Source organism: Coturnix japonica, chromosome 3, assembly GCF_001577835.2.
Source record: "Coturnix japonica isolate 7356 chromosome 3, Coturnix japonica 2.1, whole genome shotgun sequence".
NCBI classification, from domain to species: Eukaryota; Metazoa; Chordata; class Aves; order Galliformes; family Phasianidae; genus Coturnix; species Coturnix japonica.
Window position 1 is genome coordinate 83,148,534 of NC_029518.1, and position 26,848 is coordinate 83,175,381.

At 39.1% G+C, this 26,848-nt stretch overlaps 1 protein-coding gene across 16 annotated transcripts in view; it reads right to left on the bottom strand.

Moving 5' to 3' along the window:
* Nucleotides 1-26,848, bottom strand: part of DLGAP2 (DLG associated protein 2) — a 454,289-nt gene that overhangs the window by 65,217 nt on the left and 362,224 nt on the right. For all 16 annotated transcript variants that reach the window (XM_015859338.2, XM_032443246.1, XM_032443247.1 and 13 more), the window contains 2 exons: nt 24,080-25,149; nt 8,211-8,422 (listed from right to left, as the gene is read on the bottom strand). In XM_015859338.2, the coding sequence (XP_015714824.1) occupies nt 8,211-8,422; nt 24,080-25,149 (1,282 nt within the window). The remainder of the gene's footprint in view (nt 1-8,210; nt 8,423-24,079; nt 25,150-26,848) is intronic.

The window sequence follows — 26,848 nt, forward strand, 5'->3', positions numbered from 1 at the left end:
CAGCAAACTGGTCAAAACCAAACAAACTCAGACAGATATTACAGCAAAAACTTAGAGGCATTTACAGTACCACTATCAGCAGCTTAATTTAAACATGCATTAAAGTCCATTGAAGCCAACAGGTATTAAGCAAAGAAGTGACTTTCTCATACTGAATTTGCTGACATTGTGAGACTATGCAATTTCTATGAAGAAAAAAAAAAAAAAAATCTACACAAACCCACAAACCATGCAGTAGAACTGGAAGAAATAAAAATACATGCAACCTATGTGAACCAAAACCACTTTATACCTGAGGTATAGGAGTGTTTCTATACATATACTTTAGAGTTTCTTTCTTTTTTAAGCTAAACAAATGAGAAAAAAGTGCTCTTGATTCAGTTTTTCAAATTAAATATAGAAGCAACATATTCATTGAAATCAGGAATTATTAAAAAACAAACAAACAAACAAACAAACAACACAAAAACCAAAACACACAAACAAACAAAATCAAGACAAATAAATTTTCTCTTGGGTCTATGTATTTGCTTGTAAGACTGCCCTAAACCTCACCATAGTTTCATCACAATCCAACATGTAATTACATCTTTATGACAAAAGCCTCATTTATTCCTGTGAAGACTCTGCACTTTGTTCAGACCTTCAGAATTCCCTTTCTGTCCCTAACCCAGGGTAATAGGTTTCAGCCCTACAACATATAAGCTTGTATATAATACAATAAGGCAAGTGATCTGGTTCAATTACTCCCAGGATTTCAGAAAGACACTTCTGAAAGGCAGCTTTGCTACTTCTAAGAGAGCAAGGAGTCTTACACTGCTTAACAGAATTTCCTATTATTCTGCTGAGGAAGAAAGGATGGGGACCTTCTTCTGACCCCATAAAAGATGCCTCCTAGGTAGACAGATGACTAGTTGCCCTTCATCAGCATTCTTTCTTAACCCTGTGGACCAATCTAACCCAGATCTTATTGACTGTAGCAGAGAACACTATCACTGTGCCAGTGGCCCACTGATTGCATTATTAGTTGATAAGGCTTTGTAATTAGGCCTCAAACCCTCCTCAGTAAATCTCCAATTTCACCCCTCAGAGACTCTGAGTAGATGCTAGCACACTACAGGGCCTCAGAAAGCTGCTAATGAAGTGTGTAATGAGGCTTTTTGGAGTCAGAAGATTGAGGAAAAACACAAGAAGAAAAAGCGCAAGAAGACTGAGGGAAAACAGAAGATTGAGGAAAATAAAGGTGAATAAAAAGCATTTAAAAGGTGAGGATTACTTGTTCTGCAACTTTTTCCACCTCTTTTATTCAAAACATTTATCAGGAACAGTTTCTAAACCATTCCTACTTTAAAACATGTAAAATTTAAGAGTAAATTGAAGTTTACTCTTAAAAATTAAAACAAGAAAGGCTTGCCTCAGTAGTTTGCCATAGTAAATAGCAGACAAATACAACATATTTCTCTAGCAAGGAAGCTGTGTTTAAATTCTCAAACGTGAAGTTCTTTGCAGAATCCCTATTCCTCTTCTTTTGTTTTCAGTTCCTCATGCTATAGGCATTCTATGGTTACCATAAATAATTAGAGATGGAAAGACTGTTTTTAAATGGACATTACCCATTCTCTTAGAGGATCTTTTGGTATTCCATGCTTCCTGCTGAGCCAAGTGCTCTGGCAGATTAGTGTTATCACATCTCGTTCTGGTTCAACCCCCCTTTATGTGTACTTGAGCAAGAAAAATGGTGCCAAAGTGGAGTCTGTAGAACAGAACACGCGCACATGCCTTGAGTCATAGTTCAGGTATTTGAGTCAACATAAATCAGTATGAGCATGAAGAGATGAAATCTCTCCATCCAAAAAAGCATAAGGGCAGTGAAAAAATATTGTTAACACAAATCATTGCTTTAATTTAGTGTAACCTTAAGTCTAGAAAACATTTGTGGGTCAACAATTGCAGGTCTAATTCAGGCACATCAGCTGAAACTGCTAAATAAAATAGTTTTATATTGAGGAATCAGACTGCAAAGAAAGCAGCTGAAATGTAGACACGCACAGTGTTCCTCAAGTGTGACGTGGGATTTAATAAGACCCAACAATGCTGCTTTTCTCCATAAACAAGATTTCACAATAAACAAGTACTTCATGAAGTTCTTTAATAAGGGGCCACAATATTGCAGAGAATAGAGGGAGAATATAGCCAAGAGAAAAAAAAGGAGCATTGCTAATCTACCGTGTCAATCTACCAAATAATTAGTGCCATGGCAGATTTCCTTTCTCACCAAAACACTACAATTGTGTAGTACCTATACATGGGGGTATTTGTAGCACCTATTTACATACCTCTCTGTCTGCTCACCCATTGACTTAATCTATCTGGACTACCAGCTACCATGGTAAAGTATGTCAATAGAGGATCAAGAAACAAAAGTACACATTGCTGTTATTGTTTTTATTTCACTGCAGCTTAATCTATTTTATCTTTATGCATGCGGTTTCTAGTTTCCCATGAGTCAGAGCATAATGGAAAGCTTCAGCACAGCAGGATTATTCATTTGTGTAAGTGATACCAGTATGATCTTCAAATGGAGCACGTTAACTTTGGGCTGAGTGCTATTGTTATCCCTTTTGACTAAATGGTTAGGCAGCTTTCAGTCTTTCACAGCACATCGAAAAGGAGATACTGAAAACAGAACTAACTACTTCTAGAGGGCTACCTTGTTCATTTACATAATTGGTGTATTAAGTCATCTTTTCCTGTATATGTGAGAAGCATCAAATGACTAAAATGTTGTCTTCAGTCACAGAATTTTCCATCACATAGCCCAATACTTTTGTTTTCAGCTCTCCTTTCTGGATCCCAGTGTTTCTGATGCTTCCATCTCTCAACTTTGCTTTTGTCACACATACAGAAAAATGACATTGACTAGGTTACAAATCATGTGGGGCAGTCTCTCCTACAAGGTTCCATGAAACTTGTTCAGGATTGACATTCCCTTTGTTCCAGCTAATAATTCTATTAGTTGTTCAGCCCCCTGCACCACAACTGTAAATGAAAATACCTGGCAGCACAGTACACACCTTCTACATTCTATATTCTGCAAACTGCCTTCCATCAGAGTTGAACTCCATCCCCAATGACTTCAAAGCAAAGCAAAAAACAATGGACTGAATTGAAAAGGCTTGCTTCACCTCCAACACTCACATATGTGCTCAAAAAATACTGAATCTGGCATCTAGAAGATTTTCTATGCTTAATCATAAAGCAAGGTAACAAAATACTAAAAAAGAACAACAACAACAAAAAAACTTAAGCATGTTTCCCCTGTGACTCTCAGTAATTTCCACAATAAATGGCACTTCTGGCACAATTTCAAGAAAGCAAAAAGTTCAAAGAAAGCAGATTCAAATATGTGTCCTGTCTCCAGCACAGCAAGCTTTATTGTATTATATTTCACTCAAATGCAATTTCAAAATAATAACAATAAATTACATTGGCCTTCGACTTTATATTATAGAAGCGAATAGCATGACATGCTACTTATTCTTTTGAAACAGCATTCAGGAAGAAAGAGTTGAACTGCATTTATCCTCAGTGGGTAGTCTATAGATATCTGGATGCATTTAATTTTTGAAAAATCCAGCAAAATTTGAATCACTTGGACTACATCAGAAATAAGTCAGGTCTGTTATGTGACCCTTTGGCCAGCTGATCCACATGATTAAACTTTCTTATCCTGTACTGAGGGTGACTGCATCCAGCAGGTCCATGCAACATGCCTGAGTGCTGCCTAGCAGCCAGCCAGGTGCAGGGCTGCAGGCGGGCTGGGATCACACTGGCTGTGCCAATGGTTTGATAGTGCTGGTGATCAGATGGCAGTGTTTGGGTGCAAGCCCTGCGACTACCATCTGTGTGGAACAGCGGAGGGCAGACCCTCAACTTCTTTTTCATTTCCACTTGGACTAAAACATGCTTATTTCCAGCTACTTAAAAGAAACTATCTCAGAATGTTAATGGCTCTGTTAAATCCCTTGAGTTTACCTACTTGTTACGTTGTTACATAAAATGATTTACTCAAACACAAACATGCGTTTTTATCATTCGTGCATTTTAATATTTTATTTTCTGAATCTTTGAGTAACGTGAACCAACAAAACAGGGGCTTATGGAATTTAAGTAGGAAAGAATTCCTTTCAAAGATGGCTGATAAAACTCAGAGGAGAAACAAGCGCACACAGCAACATTTTATTTAAGTGAAAACTTGTCTGGTTACCATTTTATCCTATTTGGGATAGTGATAAAAAACTAGGTGCATTTTTATGGAACCCACCTACTGAAGCAAATGCATGTTTTTATACCACTGAAACTATCAGTATTCATATTGCAGGCTTACTGATGCTTTCCCTGATTTCAGTTCCGAGCTATCCTACCCATTCAATCAAAGGACTAAGAGACTAAAAGCCCCAATATATTTCCGCGCATTAGCTCCCTCCACCCTATAAACAAGCTACAAAGCAAGCTAACACATCTGACATCTCAAATTATGTAATTTCTTGTAAGTCATGCCAGAAATGTTATTCAGTCCAGCTATACATGCAAGAATGCTGTTCAAAACCTTCACTTCTGGTTCAGTAGTGAGATCAGCAGTACAAAGGGCACTCAGCATGCAAGGGCGATTACTGAACCATGTGGGAGGAGGGAGGAAGGCTCCATGACCACCACCACTTGCTATACCCTTCATAGCGATCCGACTGACTTTACAGGGATCCGCACTGACAGAGTGACAGGGAAGGTTTGGAAAGGAGATGGCTTTTGGTGGAATCCCAGGTTTTGGATCATTATTTCATTGGTATTTCTGTGAAGCAAGAAATTTTCTGTCTGCCTGCTTGCTCAAAGTACTGCATAATGTCAAGGACTGCTGGAATTTGCAGGTTTTTGCAAGACAGACATTCAAGAATGAGGATAGTTGTGACATTTCTGTCTGAAGGTCACAGGAAAAACTGTACATGGCAGGCTGGCAGATTCAAGATACTGTCCCTCAGTTTAAAGCAAAAATGGATTTAAAGATACATCAGCAACAGGTCGGATTCTCAGTTATTTCTAGTGCAGCATTTATGACAAATTGTCAACAGATCCCAAGTAATATTTCACAGTATCACAAAAACTATCCTTTTCCTACTGCAGTCAGTGGTTTCTTTGATATTAAATCTTTTGGGGCCAGGAACATGCACTGCTGTCAACCCTACTATGCTGCATCTGCATTGCACTGGGCTTTTAATCAACAGTGTTTTCAGCAGTTTTCCAGGTACCTCCATCCATGACAGCATGCCTACATCTCCAGTTCATCTGGAGCTGGATTCCATAATCCACCTACTCACTGACAAATTACCCACTGATTTAGAAGATCCTTTGTCCCTGTCACCTCAGAAAGTTAAATCTGACAGGACAACCTGTATAACAATGCAGTATCTCTCTTACAAGAGGGACAACTTTAAAGCAGCATGGGGATTATTTTGTCAATAGTTGGCAAGCACATGATAAGGCAGAGTCAAGAAAGCAGAGTTAAGCTCTGATAGATACTTGGCTTTCCCCTTTAGTCACTGGATAACAGTGGTGCTCCCTGACACCTTGGGATCTAACTGGTGTCATGGTTTTGTAATTTTGCTATCAGTATCAGTATTCCACATCATAACATCATGTAAAGTATGGATACTTCTATTGAATGTGCAGTCCACAGAAGAAGACTACATATCCCAGAGAACAACAGGGTTATGATAAGTCACGGGACCAGGACGCTGTATAATCTTGTTCCCAGGCTGGAGTGCCCTCCTTCTTCTCTCGAACTTCTCGAGAGGGGAAGTGTTCCAGCCGTGTCGCCTAGAGTTCACAGTAGGCCTCTCGGTTTCGGGACTCTCTCTCTCTGTTTCGTTCATTTGTTAGCCTCAATTATATTATATTTGTGTTATCTTGTATTTCGGTATCATATTTAGTAAAATAAGTTTTTCCTCCTTAGATTGTCGCTGTTTTATCCCACTCCCTTTTTTCCCCTCCTTTCCGGGCCCCGGGAGGGGGCCCACGGGGTGGCTTCCCCTGTCACGGGCATAGGTAAATCTAAGTAACCCGTGACAACTGGTATAGTCCTTCCTGCTCTCCTCAGACTCAGTTGCCATGTCTGTACAAATGCATTAACAATTTTCTATGTCTGCTTTCTGGCCTTGAAGCCAACCGGCACTGTCTGACCGTAACCACTTTGTTATACTCTTTAACCCTTCCGAATATGATGGCTGCATCCAAACCACCTTCTGGGAGCAATCCTGGGCCTACACTACCACCCAGACCAAGTCCCAGCAGTAGTTGAGGCAGAATTCATAGGTCCAAATGACAAATCTGAGGGAGACCACTCTAAAACCTGGTCAGCCCATGTGTTCAGGTTTCAGTGCTCAGGCCTCTGCTCTGGCACTGTTTAATTTACTAGCAAAAGTACGGCTTGTTAGTGTGTGAAAGCTGACTATCTCCCCTTTGCCCATTGCCTTCAGGAGGATCACTCCTGGCAAGCCCTGCACTTGAGATCTCCCTTAGTACAGTTTATCCCTCTAGGGTATCTGACCATTTCACAGTCATTTACAAGAAAATCCAAGACAGAGGAATCACAAAATAAGCCTCTGACATTGCTGAGAAATTATGGGCTCCTTACCCTGAACAACCTCTACTCACCCTCTGACTCACTGACCACCCTCTTTGTTTTCCAGAGACCTAGAGAAACCCTGACTAAACTAGTCACTATAGCCAGTGTGCCTCAGTCTCAAAATGCAGCCCAGATACAACAACTAAGGGTATAACAGACTGGAATGTCGATTCCAACCATTACCACCTTTAAGCTCTTATGTTTTGTTCTTTGGAAATCAACCAGGTACATGTCTGACAGCAGGATTTAGATAATAGGCCATGGTCTCAGCACTGGAGCTACTATGTTAGCAAATCTTTCAGATTCATATTCAGAATTTGGCTCAGTTGCCTAAACACAGGCCTTTTACATTCTTTGTCATGCCATAAGGTGCTCTGAATGAATTTTATCAGAGCAGTCTTGCTTTGCAGTATCTCAGAAATCTTACAGCATATAGTACAAACACTGTTCTGTATGCATTTGAATAGAAGCTAAAGAATTGCATAAGAAACTGTACAACACCACTGTTCTTTTCAGTAGCAGAGGAGGCTGGTGCTTTTCTTCTAGATTGCAAGCTAAATAATTCAATCTAATTAAGCCAAAAGTATTTTTTGCCTAAGGTTTCTGTTTTGTTTCATTTTATTTTATGACAGGATGAGTCATTATGCTATACTGTACATGGTATTATCAAGAGAACAATAAACAACAATCAAAGGTTTCACTCCTCATTTCTTCTTTTTATGTATTTCTTCCAGGCAAAAAGATCAACTTTCTGAGCTGTGAGAAACACCCAATCACATTAATAGAAGCACACTGCAAATGTGGCTACCACTTTATAGTTGTCTGTTAAAGAAGAATTAGTTTACTTAAAATAATAAATTGAAATGTTGAAGAGAATATAAACTTAAACATACAACTGCATGTTTTCCTATAGTTCTTAAGAATATGTTAGTTATTTAATAGGTCGTATTAAAGATACAATGAATGAAGAAAAAAACACAAAACAATGCAAAACACAATACCAACAATAAAACAATTAATAACAAAAACCAGTTGAACCAAAGCATCCACACAGTGTTAAATGAGTATGATACAATAGATCTGATACATAAAGAAAGCACTGTACTGATAAGATGTAAAGTGCCGAATTTATGCACAATCCGTTGCTTGTTATTATAGCTCCTATAGAATAGTGTATTTTCTATTTCTGAAGAAAAAAAGCCCAACAAGCAAACAACAGAAAATCCCAAAGAATTATAAAATTATCCTCCTAAAAAGAAAGATTCAGATTTTTAAAGATCTCATATGAACATGGATATGTTTCCTTCCATAAATATAGTAAACTCTTCATTATACAAATGGAGGAAGACAGCAGTTTTTCATCCACTAATCAAGAGAAACTGTAGCTAATTTAAAACTAAGTAAGACAAAGTTTGCTTTACCTACAGTATAATCTTTTCTTATGAAGACTGATCACTACCAGTAAGACACAAAGAAAAATGATCTACTCATGAAAAACTTCAGGGTTATAACATGGTGTAGTAAAACTTACTTTTGATGATCTCCCAGTGGTCTTTGTCCAATGGATTTTAATAATGACTCGGGTCGAACTGCTAATTTTGGTGATGTCTTGGGGCTTGTATCAGAGTCTCCACTCTCTTCGTCTCCCATTGCCTTAATATAGCTCCCACTTCTCATTCTCCTGCAGGGAATCTCTTCATCTTTCCCACCGGCGGGGTATCCTCCCCATTCATCCTGAGGTACCTAATAGAGACCATAAAACACAAATGGAAAACATGCATTGTTTTCATATATTTAAATACTTTCCGTTTTCCATTTTATACAGAGAAGTTGTGAACTTTTTTTTTTCTTCAGAAAAAATCTCTTAAAAGAAATTTATAAGGGTCACAAATGATTTGGGAACTTACTTTCAATACCAGAATGGGAAATTTTAATTTTATAAATGTTAGAACTTCAGAAACAATCAATTCACTGTGTGTGAGCTTTGCTGCAAAGTCTACATGTACATATGCTCTAAATTACAGGAAATCTTAACCTCTTAAAAGCTTGCATGCAGATTTTCAGCTGATAAACAGTAGGCTGACCATGTCTCAGACAGAAAACTCATTGAGTCTTTAAATTAAGCTAAGCCATGATTTATGTATAAATGGATACTATTCTGATTAAGGACATACTAAAAAAGAAGAAAAAAGCAAATGTGACAAAGGATTTATTATTATTATTATTATTATTATTATTATTATTATTATTATTATTATCATTATTATTATTTTAATGTTGCAACTGCTAAATACTTCATAGAGGCCGTAATATATCAGGAATGCAGCCAGTTATTAATAATACTTCAAAGCTGAATGCTGCTTTCATACAGTTGGGGTGGTTTTTCAAGAGGGCCAGAAAGATGATGAAGGGCCTGGAGCATCTTTCATATAAGAAAAGGCTGAGAGATCTGGAACTGTTCAGCCAGGAGATAAGAAGGATGAGAGAGGATCTTGTCAATGCTCATAAATATCTAAAGGTAAGTGAATGGGACCAGGCTCTTTTCAGCAGTGCCCAGAACAGTGACCAGGAGCAATAGGCACAATTTGGAACAGAAGAATGTCTATAAGTACATGAGAAATAACTTCTTTACTTTGAAGGTCACAGAGGTGACCACAAAGAAGGTCTCTTTTGGAGATGTTCAAAACCTACCTTGGCACCTTCCTGTGCAACCTACTATGGGCATCATGTTTTAGCTGGGGGGCTGGACTCAATGATCTCAAGATGTCAGTGTTTGACTTAAATGATAAAAGCAACACACTGAAATCCATTATAATGATTTATAGTTAAAAAGAAAGATGTGACAGAACACTTTGGTAGACTAGGGCTGATGCACTTGGCAGCATCAAATCCTTCAGGAGCATAATGACTTCCTATATATTACAGTACAATGGCATTATTTACCAATACACCATAAATCAGAACTTCAAGTTAAACATATATTAAGGAGTTCCTACAAAGAAAGATGCCAAATGAAGACTTTTAAGTCAAATATTTTTCAGATCTAAAGACAGAGTTTACTGTGGAGATGCAGAAAATGCTCCCATTAATTTCGGTAGGATTGGAGTTCTGATTTAAAGAACTTACATGATCCTCCTGTCATCATTGCTGCCTTTCAAGACACATGAATTAGCCACACAACAGGTGAACTGGAGTGGTGCTTTGAGTCCCAAAAAGGGATCAGGAAGGAAACAAAATTTTAAAAGAGGATGAACAAGTAAAGACAGAGATATTAAAGAAACAAGTTCAGCAGAAAAAGAGATACTGGAGATGTTGTCAGTGAGAGCGATGAATCAGATCACAAAGAGCAGAGAATGTTAGAGGGAAATATCAGAGAAATAAATTATAAGTTATATTCCTATACGAAGTAACAAGATGGAGTATGAATCTAAATGAATTATGGCTTAGATCATGCAAAGAAACAAACCTTAATTCTAAGATTCTATGAAACCTTAATTGTTATTCAGCATTGGATGATGGTTGAAACCTCTGGATGTGATACATCCTCCTCATTTCCTTTCTAAAATCTAATGTACAAAAAGTATGTTGGAGGAAAGACTTCTGGCATTCTGTGAAAATTAAGAGGTATTTATGTGTAGTAATACTTGTAGCAATTAGACACCTAAAATACACTGTGTAATATTTATAAGCCTTATTACCCACAACTGGCAGTACAATTAAATGTAAAAATCAGAATTAAAAATTATATACCATGAAAAATTAATGGATATGATATAAGCAGGCTCTCACTTTTAAAAGCTCTCTGTTACTTGTATGTCAGCAAAGCTGACATACAAAAAAATTAAAAGGACATCCAGATGAACAAGGTACACTGGGCAATTTTCTGCATTGAAGCTGAATTAATACATTTTGTCTTAATGCTCTTATTCAAAAAAAAAAAAAAAAAAAAAAAGGAATGTTTTTAATGGAACAATTATTTTGGAATTTTTTAGTTACTCATACAAAAATGATTAGTTTGATGACACTTCTGATTGAAATTCCATGTTCAAATAACTTGATAAGGAGTAGATAAAGATAGGATAAGGATAAAGCAATAAACAGAGGCTTAGTTGTGCTTGAAAGTGAAAGCTTATTTTAAAAGAATGACTGATTTTTCACATTAAAAAGCTTTAATAAAGAACCCAAATCTTAGAGTTCTGTGCCTTGCTGCTTTTGCTAATTACATTTCTTATACTTCCTGAGTTTGAAACTTAAATGAATTCAGAAGATATGAACTGAAGAATCCCCATTCCATTTGTGCTCGTGACATACTGCATACCAAGAATCCTGTTAAAACCATAATAACCAGATGACTATCAAGGGAACCTGACATCATTGAAATAGAAGCATTATATACAATTAAAAAAGGTATGTTTTGTGAAGTTTCACTGCATGTTCTCTCAGGTTTCATACACAGCCTATGAAAACAGCTGGAGTCCATCTGCTGCCTTCAGAAACCATTAGGGGCCACTGACATTGTTTGTCCTCACCGTGCAAGAAAAGAAGCAAAATCTGAGTCCCGTTTTGGCCAGCAGTGGTTCACTGATGACTTTAACTGGTGGGTTAAATATTCAGAAAAATCCAGGCAGTCTCATGCTGCACTGTAGCTTCAAAGAAAAGTAGTACTACAATAGTACAGGAATATAGTACAGGAAAGAGTTTTCATTATACATTAACGACGTTTTGCAGCAAGTATGAGGGTCACCATATGTGTATTTCCCAAAATATGAAAGTGCTTTACAGCATGCAGAAATACTTTCTTACAATGGTTACCAGCCCCTGAAATTCCCATCTGCAGGGTTTGCAGCTGCTAATTGGGAATAATTATCCTAATTATCTACTTGCATATAGCGATAAGTGCTGATATTTATAATGTTGAAAAAAAAGTCTTCATCCTGTTCTAGACGTTAGCATGAATTCTTGTGTATGCAATTTTTATCCACAGAGGAGTTACACTGCATATTAACTTGTGAACTTCCTTTTGTAAGAACAACAAGTTGACAAGGTCCAGATTTTTTCCTTTATTTTTGTCACTGGCTGCTGATTTCATTATAAATACCACAGAAAGGCATGAGCTTCTTTCACAAATCTAATGCACTGTTGATACAAGGAGCAAAAGGATGTACAGGAAATGGATTTAATTTTTCTGATTCTGATTCACTGTGTTAGGTTTGTTATTGAGGTCCAGCACCTTGTACCTAAAACTTACCTTATAGCATTTTATGCAGCAGATCCTAGAAATGAACTCCAGAACCTTACGTGGGAGCCTGAATTTGCCAGAAAAAGTATCTTTGAGAATTAGCTCCTTTATAATAGCATCCAAAAGGAATCAAAAGGTCCCTTTAGTTAGTCAATCACAATTCCAACTATCAAGAAAAATCTAAACTCTTTCTTCTTTATAGTGTTTATTCTACAGGCAGCAGAATGGTCCTTCTGTTGTTTCCCATTTAGAACCCACCTTCTGAAAATCAAATTCAGACTTCTTTTTTCTTTTCCCCATGAAATGCTTAGAATTCCTAGGAAGGGCTGGGTAGAAGAGGACTTCATGTATAAGAAAGGATGTGCTGCAGCAATCATGACCCAGGCAATTACCTTGTAAAAAGGGACCTCAGTCCTGAGCTAAACACTCACATGAATTTTATGAACAAGAGTTTTTGCATTAAAATTGTGGAGAATTTGAAGAAAAAAAACAAATACCCTAACTCTAAGCTGCCTTATCACTCACTGCGGAACTGGGAGTTCTTGTTGCATGGCACGCTCAGGTAGAAAGGGAACTCAGGTCTTAACAGTCTGAATTTGAGTATTCTAGTTTTTCACGTTTCCCTGTTCCAGAAGAAAAGCCATTACCCTTGCATTATGCCTGAAGTCCTTTGTGTCAGTGCATCTTACTTTTGCTTAGATTATATCTATCAGAAGAAAAGGGCTGAAGAAGGCTTGCCTTCAGTCCCCTGACTGGGCTTCTGCAGTAGGTCTGCCCTAATTCTCAAACTGCATGCATTCTTCATATGTAAACAGAAGTACATTTATGCAGTAAACAAGAATGAATTCACCACACTTCTGGAATCGTGGAATTGCTGAGGTTGGAAGGGTCCTCAGAGGTCTCCAATCTAGCCTCCTTGTCAAGGCAGGATAATGTAGAGCAGATAGTCCAAATGGGTTTTGCTAAGAATGAAGACTCCAAAATCTCTCCAGGAAACTTGTTTTCATGTATAACCATGCTTACGGTTGAAAAATGTTTCATTATCTCTAAACAGAGATGGGAAATCTAGGCTCCCATTCAGGTACTAGTGTTGGCAGTCAGAATACTCAACCTTGAATTTAAAAAATACTGATGTCAAAACTGGAAGAATCAATGAATTATTCATTCTTCTGGAATCCAACTACTGTTAATTCAAGTGTCGTGATCTCAGTTTAGAATTTAGCTAAAGAAGTCAAACCAGCAACTGCCACTCGACTGTCAAAATAGATCTGCCCCTGTTGTTACACCCACTTCTGTGGCATTTGCTCCCAGTGCCAAGAGTTTTAAAGGTGTTCCACCACTGAACTGCTGATCTGCTAAAAATCTGGCATACCGTTTTATTATCTAAAATGAAACACTTCTAAATATATGGCTTCAGCTGAGGGAGCTGACTATCACTTCTTTCTCATACTGAAAGGTTAAAATGAGAATTACCTACCTCAGAGGAGTCCTGTGAAATTTAATTAGCATGCAGATGTAAAATGCACTGAAATATTCATTTTGACCTAAATCTTATTTTAGTAATATACATTTCACATTTTACTAGAAGCTGTCTGTGCATGAAATTAGACTTGAGATGATAGAAAGAAGGGTAAGATAGGAAACACTACGTAATTGAGACATAATTGTGATTTTATACTTTCTCAATCTGGTCAAGATGATCCAAAAAAAAAAAAAAAAAAAAAAAAGGACAAAATCTGAAATGTAGGTAGGGGATTTTCTCTCAAGTGAAACCTTCTTCTAGGAGCCCTAGAAGAACAATCTCTGTGCACAGCTGTAAATAGGTGAAAACAGTGCAAGGCAGATTGAAATGTTCTTAGCATGGTAAGAATTTTCTTGATATTATAATGAGAGTTGGGAGTTGGATATATATTTTCAAAAACTTAACACAAGAAGGAAGGCTGACTAATTACTAGAATTTTCTTCTGAAATTAATGACATTCTACTGACTGTGGATGCTAAACCCTACTGGTTTTTACAGGATGTAAGAGCACATTATCTAAAAATAAAGCTTTGTTTTCTGAGTAGGTAACCTTGTGCTTGCGTCTCAACGCCATTCTCAGTACACATTTTAATCTACATTTCCTGTATTTTGTTTTTTTAATGTGCTGATTCATTTTTCAAAGAATATGAACTGTACAATGAAGCCATTCAAAAATCTCTACAAAATATGTCAGGGGCTCCTCCTCACCACTAACAATGCCAATCCTCTTAATTAGCTTTAATTTTCACATGCCACCCCCTACTCCCTGAACGTCTTGACAACTCAGAAGTACAGAGAGTTCTTTCAGCATTCGCCACAAGTTAGTCAACATCAGGATCAAGGCAGGACCTAATCTGAGAACATAAGATGTCTTTGTCTTGCCTGCAGTCTTCTCTAGGCTTTAATATGAATATATGAATAACCACAGTATGACAGGAAGACAGAGAATATCACATAGATACTAAGCAATGCAGGCATTACAACGGCTTGAAAACAACAAAACTTGAAATCAGGAATTTGGGAATCGACAGACTCTGAACATTCACAATCTAGCTGGGAAGTGTTCAAATAGAAACAATGGTGCCAGTGCTCTTTACTGTCTGATTTTAGTTTTTCATGGGCAATCCCACTCAAAGTTCCTCTCCTTGATGAGAAGATTTACATCCAGTATAATCAGGATTGTTTGTTCACCACTTTTTTTACTTTCTACAGAACAGTGTTCCTTTCATAAAAATAACACTTATAACAAGCAAGCAAACAAATCAGAGAACCAGCAACAATTTTCCTGACTGGTTTTCCCACAACTATGTAATTCATAACCCAAAGATGGTTAAATCATAGAATCCTTAGTGTTGGAAGGGACCTTCAAAGGTCATCAAGTCCAGCTCCCCTGCAGTAACAGGGATACCATAGTTAGATCAGGTTGCCCAGGGCCTGATCCAGGCTCACCTTGAAAGTCTCTAGGGACAGAGCATCAACCACATCTTTGGGCAACATGATCCAGTGCCTCACCACCCTCTCTGTGAAAGACTTTTTCTTTATGTCCAACCTAAATCTACTGTCCTTAAGCTTGAAACCATTCCTTGTTCTATCACAACAGACCCTCATAAAGAGCCTTATTTCCTGTAGCTCCCCTTTAGATACTGAAAGGCCACTACCAGGTCACCTGGGAGTCTTCTTCAGGATGAACAGCCCCAGCTCTTTCAGCCTGTCCTCATAGGAGAGGCATTCCATCCCTTGGATCATTTTTGTGGCCTTCCTCTGGAAGCATTCCAACAGGTCTATGTCTCTCCTGTACTGAGGACTGCACATCTGGATGCAGTATACTACACGAAGCCTTATCAGTGCAGAGTAGAGGGGCAGAATCACCTCCCTTGCCCTGCTGGCCACACTTCTTCAGATGCAACCCAGGATATGGTTGGCTTTCTGGGCTGTAAGGGCACACTGCTGACTCATGTTCATCTTGTCATCCACCAGAACCCCTAGGTCTTTTTTGGCAGGGCTGCACTCAAACCTACCATCAGTGTAAACTGGACAGGTTTTCCTTAACCAATATTCACCTTTTCCAGCAAACCCAGTAACGGCAAAGTGACTTAGAGCACTGGATGGAAAATAACCCTGACAAGAATAATTTTTTTTTTTTTATCTGAACTGGTGAGGGGCTACGAACTTGCTGTGCTGCTGCACAGTCATCAGTACTAGAGAGAAGATAAAGCTGTATGATGACTGCTTTAGGGTAAAGACCCACTGTCTTGACTGGAGGCCAAACTAGCCTACAGCACCCCACATCTGTACTGCTTTGCTATCATTGCCTCCAAAGCAGCGTGTCTTCTGAGAATGGTCTCTGATCTGCAGTATGTCCTGATCTGTACCCAGGAGCTGTATAGGGAAATTCTAGCTGGCTGGGATCAAAACTGCCTGAGAGGCTGAATAACACAACCATATAAAGAATCAGGATGCAGTGCCAAGGAACTTTTCCTAACACTACTCAGTTTAGAATCATAGACTGTCTGAGTTGGAAGCTTTAAAGGTCATCTGGTCAACCCCTCTTCAGTGAACAGAGACACCTACAGCCAGATAAGGGAACTCAGAGCCCCATCTACACTGGCCTCGAGTGTGTCCAGGGAAGGGGCATCCACCACCTCTCTAGGTAACCTGCTCCAGTGCCTCACAGCCTCTGGAAGGCATCCTGTCCCTCCAGGGTGTTGACTGCACTACATAGCTTGGTGTCACCAGCCGAATTGCTGATGGTGATTTTGTTAGTACAGATGCAGTCTAAGGGAACAAGCGTTTCAATAATGCACAAGCCACAGAAGCATCACAGACAGAAACTTGGAACTTCTCATGCTTCTGAAAAAAATGCAGCATTTCTGTCAGTTAATTTACTGTAGTCTCAACCCCAAGCGTGCTTTTTTTTTTCTTCTCCTTGCCTTGTTGGGCCAGCTTATCACTGCCTTTTCCTTTACATCTTTCTCCTTGAACTGAATTAATTGAACTACAATGCAAATTCTGCTCAATCCAATAAAACTAAGCACCACATTGCTGAAAGACCAACACTGAACTACAGCTCATCATTCACTGCAGATGAAAGGGAGTCAGGAATACACCTACAAACAGGGCAGCAGAGACAGTCCAGAGAACCACAGCAACTGAAGCTGACTACAAATTTTACAGATAGATGATTTTGGGGAGAGTAGACTGAGTTAACTGAAATATATCTGCAGAGTGGATGGAGCCCAGCTACCTCCACAGCACAGCGATGAAAAATTACAGAAAAAGGAAAAAACTCTTAGTTGAATTTATGACAATTAATACAGAAAATTGTAAATAACAGTTGAGAGTATTTGGGAGGTAAAGGAATGATGGAGTGTTTCAGATGAGTAATATACAAAACTACAGCACTGTAGAATTATGGGCTGGTTACATATTATTTCTTTTCTGTTTGCTTCAAAGATCAGAGGTGCCAGGAAGAAAAATTAAAAGGTCTTCTATTTTGTTGTTTCAATTTTGTCAGACATTAAGCAGAGCTGAGGAAAAAACTGTCTGGGAGCTAACCTCCCCTGAGAGCTGCAGGACTGCATGTGGACATTTCTTCTGTCCTGGGTAAATTCTGCCTTCTCCTTTTATCTAGACTGAGAAGTCCAATCAACATTGATGTGCATGTAGAAAACCTGTATGCAGGTGCAAAACTTACATATATGGTAATGCCTAATTTGTGGGAATGCCTAATTTGTGGGATTCCTGCTGCATCATCCCTATTAAAGTGAGGCAGAAGTGAGAAACACAGAAGTCCCCTGTTGGGAAGCTACTCCTTAGCTACTGCTTAAAGCAGAAGAGGCCTGGAAGGGCCTTCAGGTGGAGCCATAAAGTACATCCACTGCAACTAAAGGGCTCAGGGAAAAGAAACTTGATTTTCTGCTGCCTTGGAAACCTACATGTTAGACTTAGTGACACAAACACTGATATTTGCAGCATGTAACCTGTGTTTTTATGACCAATGAAGGTGTGACAGGCAAGACTACCACAGTGTGATGTCCATGCTCCTACTACGTCTTCTTCCAGCCACAGTGAGAAGTAGAAAGTATCATCAGTCCATTCAGTGCAGCATCTCTACACTGCAGGACCGATCAATCAGTAAAAATCACCTACAGATCCCTCTGCAAATGTCTTCGCCTTTACCACTGCAGAATCAAAGAGAAATTCAGAGTTGAGCTGTTACTTTATTGTTACCTTTAAGCAAAACCCATACACCACTTGCTGTCATTGAAGTATAAAGTGAGAAAAAAAGGCCCGTAAAGGAAAAGAGGGGCTCCCCATATACTTAAAACACTCAGCATCTCCAAAATTACAGATTGCAGATATTGCAGGGTAACTACACAGCTAGACATGCAAGAAGAATCTAAAAGGCAGCATCCTCAGGCCTGACCTAAAAGATCTGTATTAAACAGTGCATTTTGTTAGTCTAAGCAGAAAAGGATAGTTCTTCTTTTTCCTATTAGTTACAATGGTGCTGGTGGAAAAAAAGCATCTTTAAATGTCTTTAAAACATACATAATTTTAAAGACTACATAAAACAAGCCTTTCATCTGTTTTTCCTCATTAAACTAATAAGTATTTTGTACAGTTAACTCCAAGTGACTGCCATTATTTAAAGTACAGAGTGAAATGAGTGGCTTCATCCTGTCTAGCTACTAGGTGATGCTTAGTTAACTGCATACTTCCAAAAAAGATCACTTCTCCTAGCAGGGATGTTGTCTACATGCACCTTCAGCCATTTAAACATATGACCAGGTGGGAAAAAAAATAAATAAATCAAAGCAATATTTATGAATGCTTCACTGTGTTAGTACACTCACCTTCTTGCAAGAAAACTCATCCTGGCTGCTCAGGGGTGGAGCCAGGTGTGCACAAGGCAGCTGACAGTAGCACAGGAGGGTGTTCAGTCAGCATTGCCCTGAGCCTGCGCTCTCATTTGACAGATGTGACTGGCCCAGGTGTGTAAAATATTAACTGCTGGCTGGAAATTTCTCCAGCGACACCTTTGGGTAACAACTGCAAAGGTCAGCCTTCAGCTTTGCTAAGGTTAATGTCAAAAAACAATTTGGCAGCACACGGTACTAACATTTTAAAGGAGGACAATTCTGCCTGATTAAAGGGCAGTGGGATCACGGCCTCCCTTTTCTGCTCCCAGCCTTGATGCTTCTGCAGTAGAAGGGCTTTGTTTTGGCTGCTAACAAATACTAATTCTAAGATCTATTCCTGCTCAGAAAAAGAAGCTGCAGCAGTCCACTGAAGTCAATATGAGCTTCCTAGCACGCAGCCATGAAGGCAAGTGCACTGTTGTATCACTGATTGCTATGGTAATTTAAGACACCAACAGACTAAGACAATGGCTTAGTCAGAGCTTTATGCCATCATTGATAGAATAATATTGTTGGTTGGGTTTTTTTTGTTTTTTTTTTTTTGCCTGCTGAGGGAGAGGGTAAAGCAGCCCACTCCATTCCTGCTTTGGGAAGGCACTGGGCTAGATGAGATGTCCCCGTGGGCCTGTACTGGGCTGTAGAGAGGCAAACAGCTGAGCACATGTCCATGCTGGCTGAGGATGCAGATTTCCCTGCAATCCACACAAGCCTTTTCTGCTGTGGAAACAGCCCAGATAATTTTGTCATAAATCATAGTGAAGGCATTGTGGGTGATGCTGGCTCAGACATTAGTACCAAAACTCTGTTAGCTTTGGCTGGTGAAGTACTGGATGTCATTTTTTGTAGTTCATATATGGGTGTTATACTGGACCAACAGACAATCTCATTTCCCAAAGATGAAGTGCTGAAAAAGGTGCTTTGGGTTCAAACCCATCCTCACACACCAGAGGAGAAGTGCAGAGCAGCAAGTACCTCTCCAGGGCAGCAATCAAGTTCATGGGACTGTGCCTTTTCCCCCAGAGGAGTTCCTGGAAAAATACAACTGAGAGCTTAATGCCTATTACTCCATTAGCTTGTCCTCAAAACTCTTCTCCATACAGGTACAGCTTAAACCAGCAAAGAGCCTTGTTGAAACTGCTGTTGGTTTTTCTTTTTTCTTTTTCTTATCTAAGAGACCAACTCTTGAGCTTCTCTCTCATTCTGTGGAGTACACAACTGACATTATTACCCACATGCTTAGCAGTGCCAGTGCTGTAATGGATGACGCTTGTACTTAAATGCAGTAGGAATACAGGAGTGGGCTGAAGCCATTTTTAGAACAACATGCTATTTTCTTTTTCACTGCTGACTCACTCACTGTACCTTGTGGTATGTTTACCTTGATTGCTTGCTGCTTCACAGGCTGTTGAATGGCTGAGGGAGGAATATTAATCAGGGACACACAGCACTGTGCTCCAGAACTTCAGAGATGGTAACTACTATGCTCCTGGCTGTGTTTTGGCTTTACTGTAGGAATTAGTTTTCTTTAACTAACGCTCACAGGTATTTCAGCCCTGGAAACTATACAGCACACTTCTGTATTCATAAGTTTTGTACAACTATCTAGTTCATAAACTTATTTTTTCCCTGTTGAAAATCTTTGCTTCTTGCTCATGTCAAGTTAAAATTAATCCATCATTGCACTATGTATGTGTTGAGCTTAATTAGCCGAAACAACCAATGAAGATAAAAGAGCTCTTAAAACTCATTTATCTTTTTCCTTACATATTTTACATTAAAATTAAAATGACATGGACAGCAGTAACAGCCACTACAGTTAAAGCTACACAAAAGTACACTTAAAATATGTGTGATCTTCGTGGATTATTCTGCCAACGGAGAGAGATGACAGAAACATTTGGTGCCCACAAATGCATTTGTAGCTCAGTTTGTCTGCATTCAAAGCTGAAACTGAATGCCCATGGGTAAAACTTGCTAATCATTCACAAGAACTGAATAAACGCTATTGGTATTCAGTTACAATATGTCTGCTCTCTGCTCTTGAACTGACTGCTGTGCTAGCCAGCTGGTCTGGATTCACATTACAGCTAAGGTGGTTTAACAGCTCAAAGGTACTCCCACTCATCCCTGCTCCCTTCTCCAGACTGCTCTGTAGCAGGAGTGATACAAATCTGGTCTGGTAGAGTGCTTTTAGATCACAACAATGCAGTTTCATGCCTGCTAATTTCATTCTCTTAAACTGGCCACTTTAGGACTATTCCAGCCATGCTGAAATAAGGCAAATGGTCAAGGTGGCATGGAGAGCAGTATGACCATATAAATGACCATATGAACCACCCCTGACTTGGACCGGCACACTGCCTGAGCAGAAGCCCTCCAGCTACAAGGTCTGCTGGGGAGCAGGAATGTGAGAAACCCTAAGAGAGAGCCAGAGGCTAAGCTTGGAGCTTTAACAGGTTAAAGAAATGCCTGCTTTCTAGTCTAGGACATGACTCAAGCATATAATACACAGAAGCTTTTATCACCTCCTTTCTCCTGTTTTCAATCATCTGTGAATCCGACAAGCTCACTTCTTAGAAAGCAATTTCCTTTGTTAATCCTTTAAAAGTTTGGTTTTAAGGAAATTACAGCTCAGTAATTACTATGGAAGAGAAAATGGAAGCTCAGAGCAGGACAGACAGAAGGTGGTTTCAAGCACAGGTCTAAGACAAAGGCATGCACTTCCAACTAGAGACAGTGTTTGCCAAAACTCTCCCCAATGGAAAACAAAAGTAGTAATATTTCACAGGGGTGTTAAAAGAAAAACTAAGACCACTGGGTAGAAAAGTGACTCAGATCCAGTTGACATCACTAAGGAGAAATGTCTTTTAATGACATGTGCTTTAATTCTATAAACACAAGTAAACCCCCAACAAAGACCTGGGGGTTTCATGCTTATCTGCTCACTTAAAGAACCTCAGGGAAACCACTGCTGCATAATAAACTTCATAATCCCTTGAACGTTTTCATTTCCATATACTGTGGAGCAATACAGAAAACTCTCCTAGTGAGGGAGCCTGAGACATTTCTCTATCTTCCTCAGTTTCTCAACATGGTGATTATTCTCATCCAGTCATTATTTACTGATGCTTCCTTCACTGCTGTAAGAAAAGTTAAATATCCTTCCCTGCTTTTGCAGACAGATTCATTGAAATCTGTACTGATTAACAAATTACATTTCCTGGGTCAGAGAGAAAGTTCATGGCAGAGCTAATAATGGGATTTATATCCCTGGTCTTAATGATTACATTGTGACAGTGCAGCATCCCTCAAAGGAGAAGTTTCAAACCCTTGCATTTAGCTACGACGTTGATAGAATGGGGTCCATTCATTTGTTTGCTGACCTTGGACTAGTGAATAAGCAAGCCAATCAATCTGAAAGATATCCAAGCTCTGAATGCAGATTCTACAGAACATATATTTAATTTGAAATTTCTGCAGTGAAAATATTCACGACATATAATTCCCTGCATTATAGCTTTGGACACAGCTATAAATTTTTTATTGTAGTAACTGAGCTCTTAAGTCTAGACAGATTGCCATTATAGCATCTCTGTGAATTAGAGAATGGTTACTACCCCGTTTTGAAAGGAGCTTAAAGCCAAAGATCACAGAGGAAGTCTCTAATAACTAAATTCATATCTCCCAGATTTTAAACTGGATGGACCTACCAGTTGATGAACCTTTCTAATTGCTGGATGAAACTTTTTTTTTTTTTTTCCCAGCAGTTATCCCTAATTCACCAAATGCATAAAACAAAGACTTCTGGAAAATCAATAAATAAATGTTTTCCTGTTACCTAGGCCTGCCACTGGGCTTGACTCAAAACTTAGCAGTAATGTAGTTAATGTATGAACTCTGTGTTTCACATCACTTGAGGATGCTCATAGAGAATGGAAATAAGGGCAGAGTTCATGAAAAGTAAAAAACAGTGCTTCTGCAAGGAGGAAGTGTAAGAGTGAAATAATAAGAAAACAAACAAGGAAACAAATCAGATAATCCTTTGAGTTGAAACAAGACGAGATGAAAATCAAGAAACCCAAAGACAGAGAAGACGTCGAGTTCTCTAGTGGAAGTAAAAGGATATCACGCTAAGGAAAAAGCCAGCAAAACCTGTTCTTCTTAACGTAAGATCCACATACTTGATTTTATAACACAGATGAGGAGGTCTCTGTACAAGATACACTTCCAGTTCTGGCTCATTGAACTAGATTAAAACTTCCAGGGAAGGGCAGGTCATTTTCCATGCAAGAGAACTGTACTTGGATATGAAACAGTATTACACTCGTCAGCCTTAATGGGAACCAATTTGCATCGAAATGCTATGAGGGTTACAACTTATTTATTTTCCTTTCACTTCAGTGAGGAACTTTCCCTCTTTCAGTAGGAAGATTGATCCTGGATGGCTGCATACATATTTGAAAAGATCTGTCCCTTCAAGTGTGACTCATTACTATTGGTCCCCTATTGCTCAGAGGGAAGAGAGTTCCACACAGAAGTAGGCAGCAGTCTGTGTCTGTTGGCTTCTGCAGAGCCCATAGGAACTGGAGACCTCTAAATACATAAATCTGGAGTAGAGATTTGCCCGCGTTAATGTGAAAACCAGTTAAATTCTGGAGAAAGTTCATTAAAAAGAAATTAAAAAGAAGGTACTCAGAACAACTTTGGCTTTGCAGGCTGTACTTGGTAAAATTACCACGGGGAATATTTGTATCATATGCCTTTTCCAGTGGCAATGACAGCTAAAGAAGTTCCCCTCCCAGCTGCTCCTTCTTTCTACACTGCTCCCAGTGCAGTTCTCTGTATGCCCTGAGGTGCTAATCATACTTTCTTGTCACTGTGCTGTACCTACACCATGTGAGTGGTGTAAACATCCAAGAAGGAGTATTTTGGAACTATTTTCTCAACTCATATCTTCAGGATCCAGATCATTGTGCAGCATCATAAACAGCTACACCTGCATGACTCTGATGTGGCAAATGGCAGCAAGCAGTGTGTTAAGAGTTTAAATCTAGGAGAAAGTGAGAGCTGCTAGAGAAAACAATAGTGGAGAGCATCGCAAATAGTCTGAGTACTAGGACTGAAATACCTATCTTCTCAAAGTATTCCTGTAATTTTTAACAAGGATAGCTTATAGTATGATTTCAAATGAAGCTCAGCTCAGTATGATTTTGATTGACCCAGTCACTAAAAGGAACTTTGTGAGTAATCATCATCAAGACAAAGCAATTGAGTATGCCAGTAAATGTATTCTCTTGTTACTTAAACAACCTGGAGAAAGGAATAAATTAACTCAAAAATAGGATTCCACACCACCTGCTTTTAAAATCACTCATTTACAGTTGTACTTGACACATTATTTCTAGCCCCAGACTGCTGGGAGAACGGCTTCTTTTTCAGTCTGGATTTTAACTGGGACGTGCAGCGTGAACTCTGGAGATGACAACAAACTCCCTGATCTTGAACTAATTTACATCACATTTCCTGTATTTATTTTTTAGTCTGTGCCCTATAAACAAAGACTAAAGCAAGCGTTTGCTCAGTATAATGAAACGTTTGCACTAGGTGAGACACGGATGATCTCCAGAGAGATATGCACATGACTTCCACATTTTCAAAATGACTATGTATCAAATGCGTTGCTTTTCCCATTACAAATGTTAAGAAAATCTTCTTACCTGAAGATAATGGCATGGCCTCAAGGGAGGTTTGATTTCCTGATGAACCAGAGGCTTATCTAAGTTCAGTGATGATTTGCGATAAGCTTCTTTAGCCTGACTTACTGTAAGTGTGGACCAAGAACTCCTTTTCATATATTTACTATCAGGGGTCATTGCTAGCCCTTCACAAGCTGAACATTTCACGTCATTGTTACTTTTGGAAGTCTTCAATGACAGATCCCCAAAATGTCCCTGGAGTGCCTCAGGGTAGCAATGGGATATATGATCTGCATGATGCCTATTTACCACACTAGGGGTTCGATAAGTGCTATCACTGTCCAAATTGTCATCAGAGCTCCACCAACTGCTCATTCCAGATTTATGCTTGGTTTCTGGTTTTCGCTCCTTACTTTTACTCCTTTTGCTATGCTTGGAATGGTGTCCATGATGATGGTCATCCCCTCGACTGTCTCCCTTTGTTCCATTGACATTGCCCTTGGATGATCCTTCCAGAGAATGAGATTTAGTAAAAAGTTTCTGGACTGAATGAACGAGATGGCGTATTCTTCCTGGGCTCTCACTGCGTTGTTCTGCAGCTGTTGAGGTCCTCTGGTACTGTAAAGTGTGAAACCCATCCCGGTGAAGAGGAAGTTGTTTTTCAAACTGGTCCAAAAGGTTTGCAGGAATGCGGTTAATCTTAGGGTTACCGTGAGACATGGCGCAGTCGTCTCTTGTGTCGTAATGTGAGCTGTAGTGCATTCTGGGGAAAGTGCTACTTGACATGTGATCGCCCATTACCATGGGCATCATCATGCATTCAGAATGAATGGAGCTGCGCGGTGAGCAACGATGGTGGTCCATCGGGCAACTCTCCGTGGGGCTGAGAAGATATGATTGCCTCGGTTCCTGCCCATGGTGGATATGGTCGTGGGTATGTTCACAATCTTCAGGGGATGCTAAGCCACAAGTATGAGCTGAACATAACTGTGGTTGGTTGCGACTGCCAGATAATCCTTTCATATTCCTCGAAGCAGGAGAATATCTTTCTTCATTGAAGTGGTGAGAAGGCGACCATGAGTACTGCTGGTCTGTCAGGAAAACACATAGAACCCATGTTATCCGTTGGATTAAAGGTTTAAATTGAAAAATCCAAACATACTGAAAAACTAAACTATTTTTTCTCTATAAACTAGATGGAAAGTCTCATTGTTCATGGGATTTCATTCACCATTTTAAAACATTAACATTATTCACTGCAAGCAATTTATGAGGTGAATGCAGCTTCCTTCCTGTTTGCAAAATTGTCTGCCAACAGCTCTACAATTTTATAAAGTTATTCATTATGCAAATTTCCTCAAATACATTTAACAGATACATTCAAGTATTGAGATTATTATTCGATATTTGGAATTCATATGTCACGCTTTGTGGCTAGTCATTTAAACTACATGGGTCCCGTTTCTATTTCTGGGGTTTCTCAGTTGGATAGCTCAATCTAAAGATAAAGTCATTTTCTTATTACACTCAACTTCATTTTCTTAAATGAATCTCATCTTCAGGATCTCAATTTCACTCTTCATAAACACAAAGAAGAAGCACAAAGAAACAGAATACGAACATGCTGAAATCAAGCTTAATTTTTGTATCACTAAATGTTTTACGAATAAGCATTTCATACTATTTGAACATCTGTTATCGCTGGTCCAGATCTGTTATCATTGTTTCCGCATAAATACATACTATCCTCTCTATTAGGCCATCTTTTTTTTTTTTTTTTTTTTTTTTTTTTTATCTGGTATCCAAATTACAAAATATTTATTCTAAAACTCTACCTTATTCCAAATAGAACAAATATTTTTATGTAGAATCTACCAGTTATTATACGCAATTATTTGTTCCTATGGGTCATGTGCTTTCAGCTGTGGTTATTAAACAAACATGATTACTCAGTAAATATAGCTTGTAAGTAAAGATTTTGATACTCAAGCCTTTGATATTTTTTTTTCTTTCATGCAATTTCTAGCAGATGTCAAATACTAATGACAAAAAAATCAAACAGTTTTCTTCTTCAATTTCAGCTTATTTAAACAATAATTCAAAGATCACACAAAGATATAGGATGCATGACAGTTCTCTACAGGATCAGACAGATATGTATGTGTTTATGCTTACAACCCATTTAGCGCAGTCTTTCTGCAAATATGTTCTAAAAATTCTAATTCAACTTGCACAAGTGCCTGATACAAAGCAACTGAAAGCCTGGTCCAAAATGGACCAGGAATCATAGAATTCCTCCCCCTCTACTCTGCCCTGGTGAGGCCTCATCTGGAATATTGTGTCCAGTTCTGGGCTCCCCTGTACAAAAAAGACAGAGATCTCTTGGAAAAAGTCCAGCGGAGGGCCACTAAGATGGTGAAGGGCCTGGAGCATCTCCCCTATGAGGAGAGACTTAGGGAACTGGGTCTGTTTAGCCTTGAGAAAAGAAGGCTGAGAGGAGACTTGATCCAGGTTTATATATACCTGAGGTGTGGGAGCCAATTAGTTGGTGGGTTCTGGTTCATCTTTTCAATTGCGGTGGGGATAGGACTAGGGGTAATGGGATGAAAGTACAGCATAGGAAGTTCCGCACAAATGTGCGGAAGAACTTCTTTACAGTGCGGGTGACGGAGCACTGGAACAGGCTGCCCAGGGAGGTGGTGGAGTCTCCTTCTCTGGAGATATTTAAGACCCGCCTGGACGCCTACCTGTGTGACATGGTGTAGGGAGCCTGCTTTGGCAGGGGGGTTG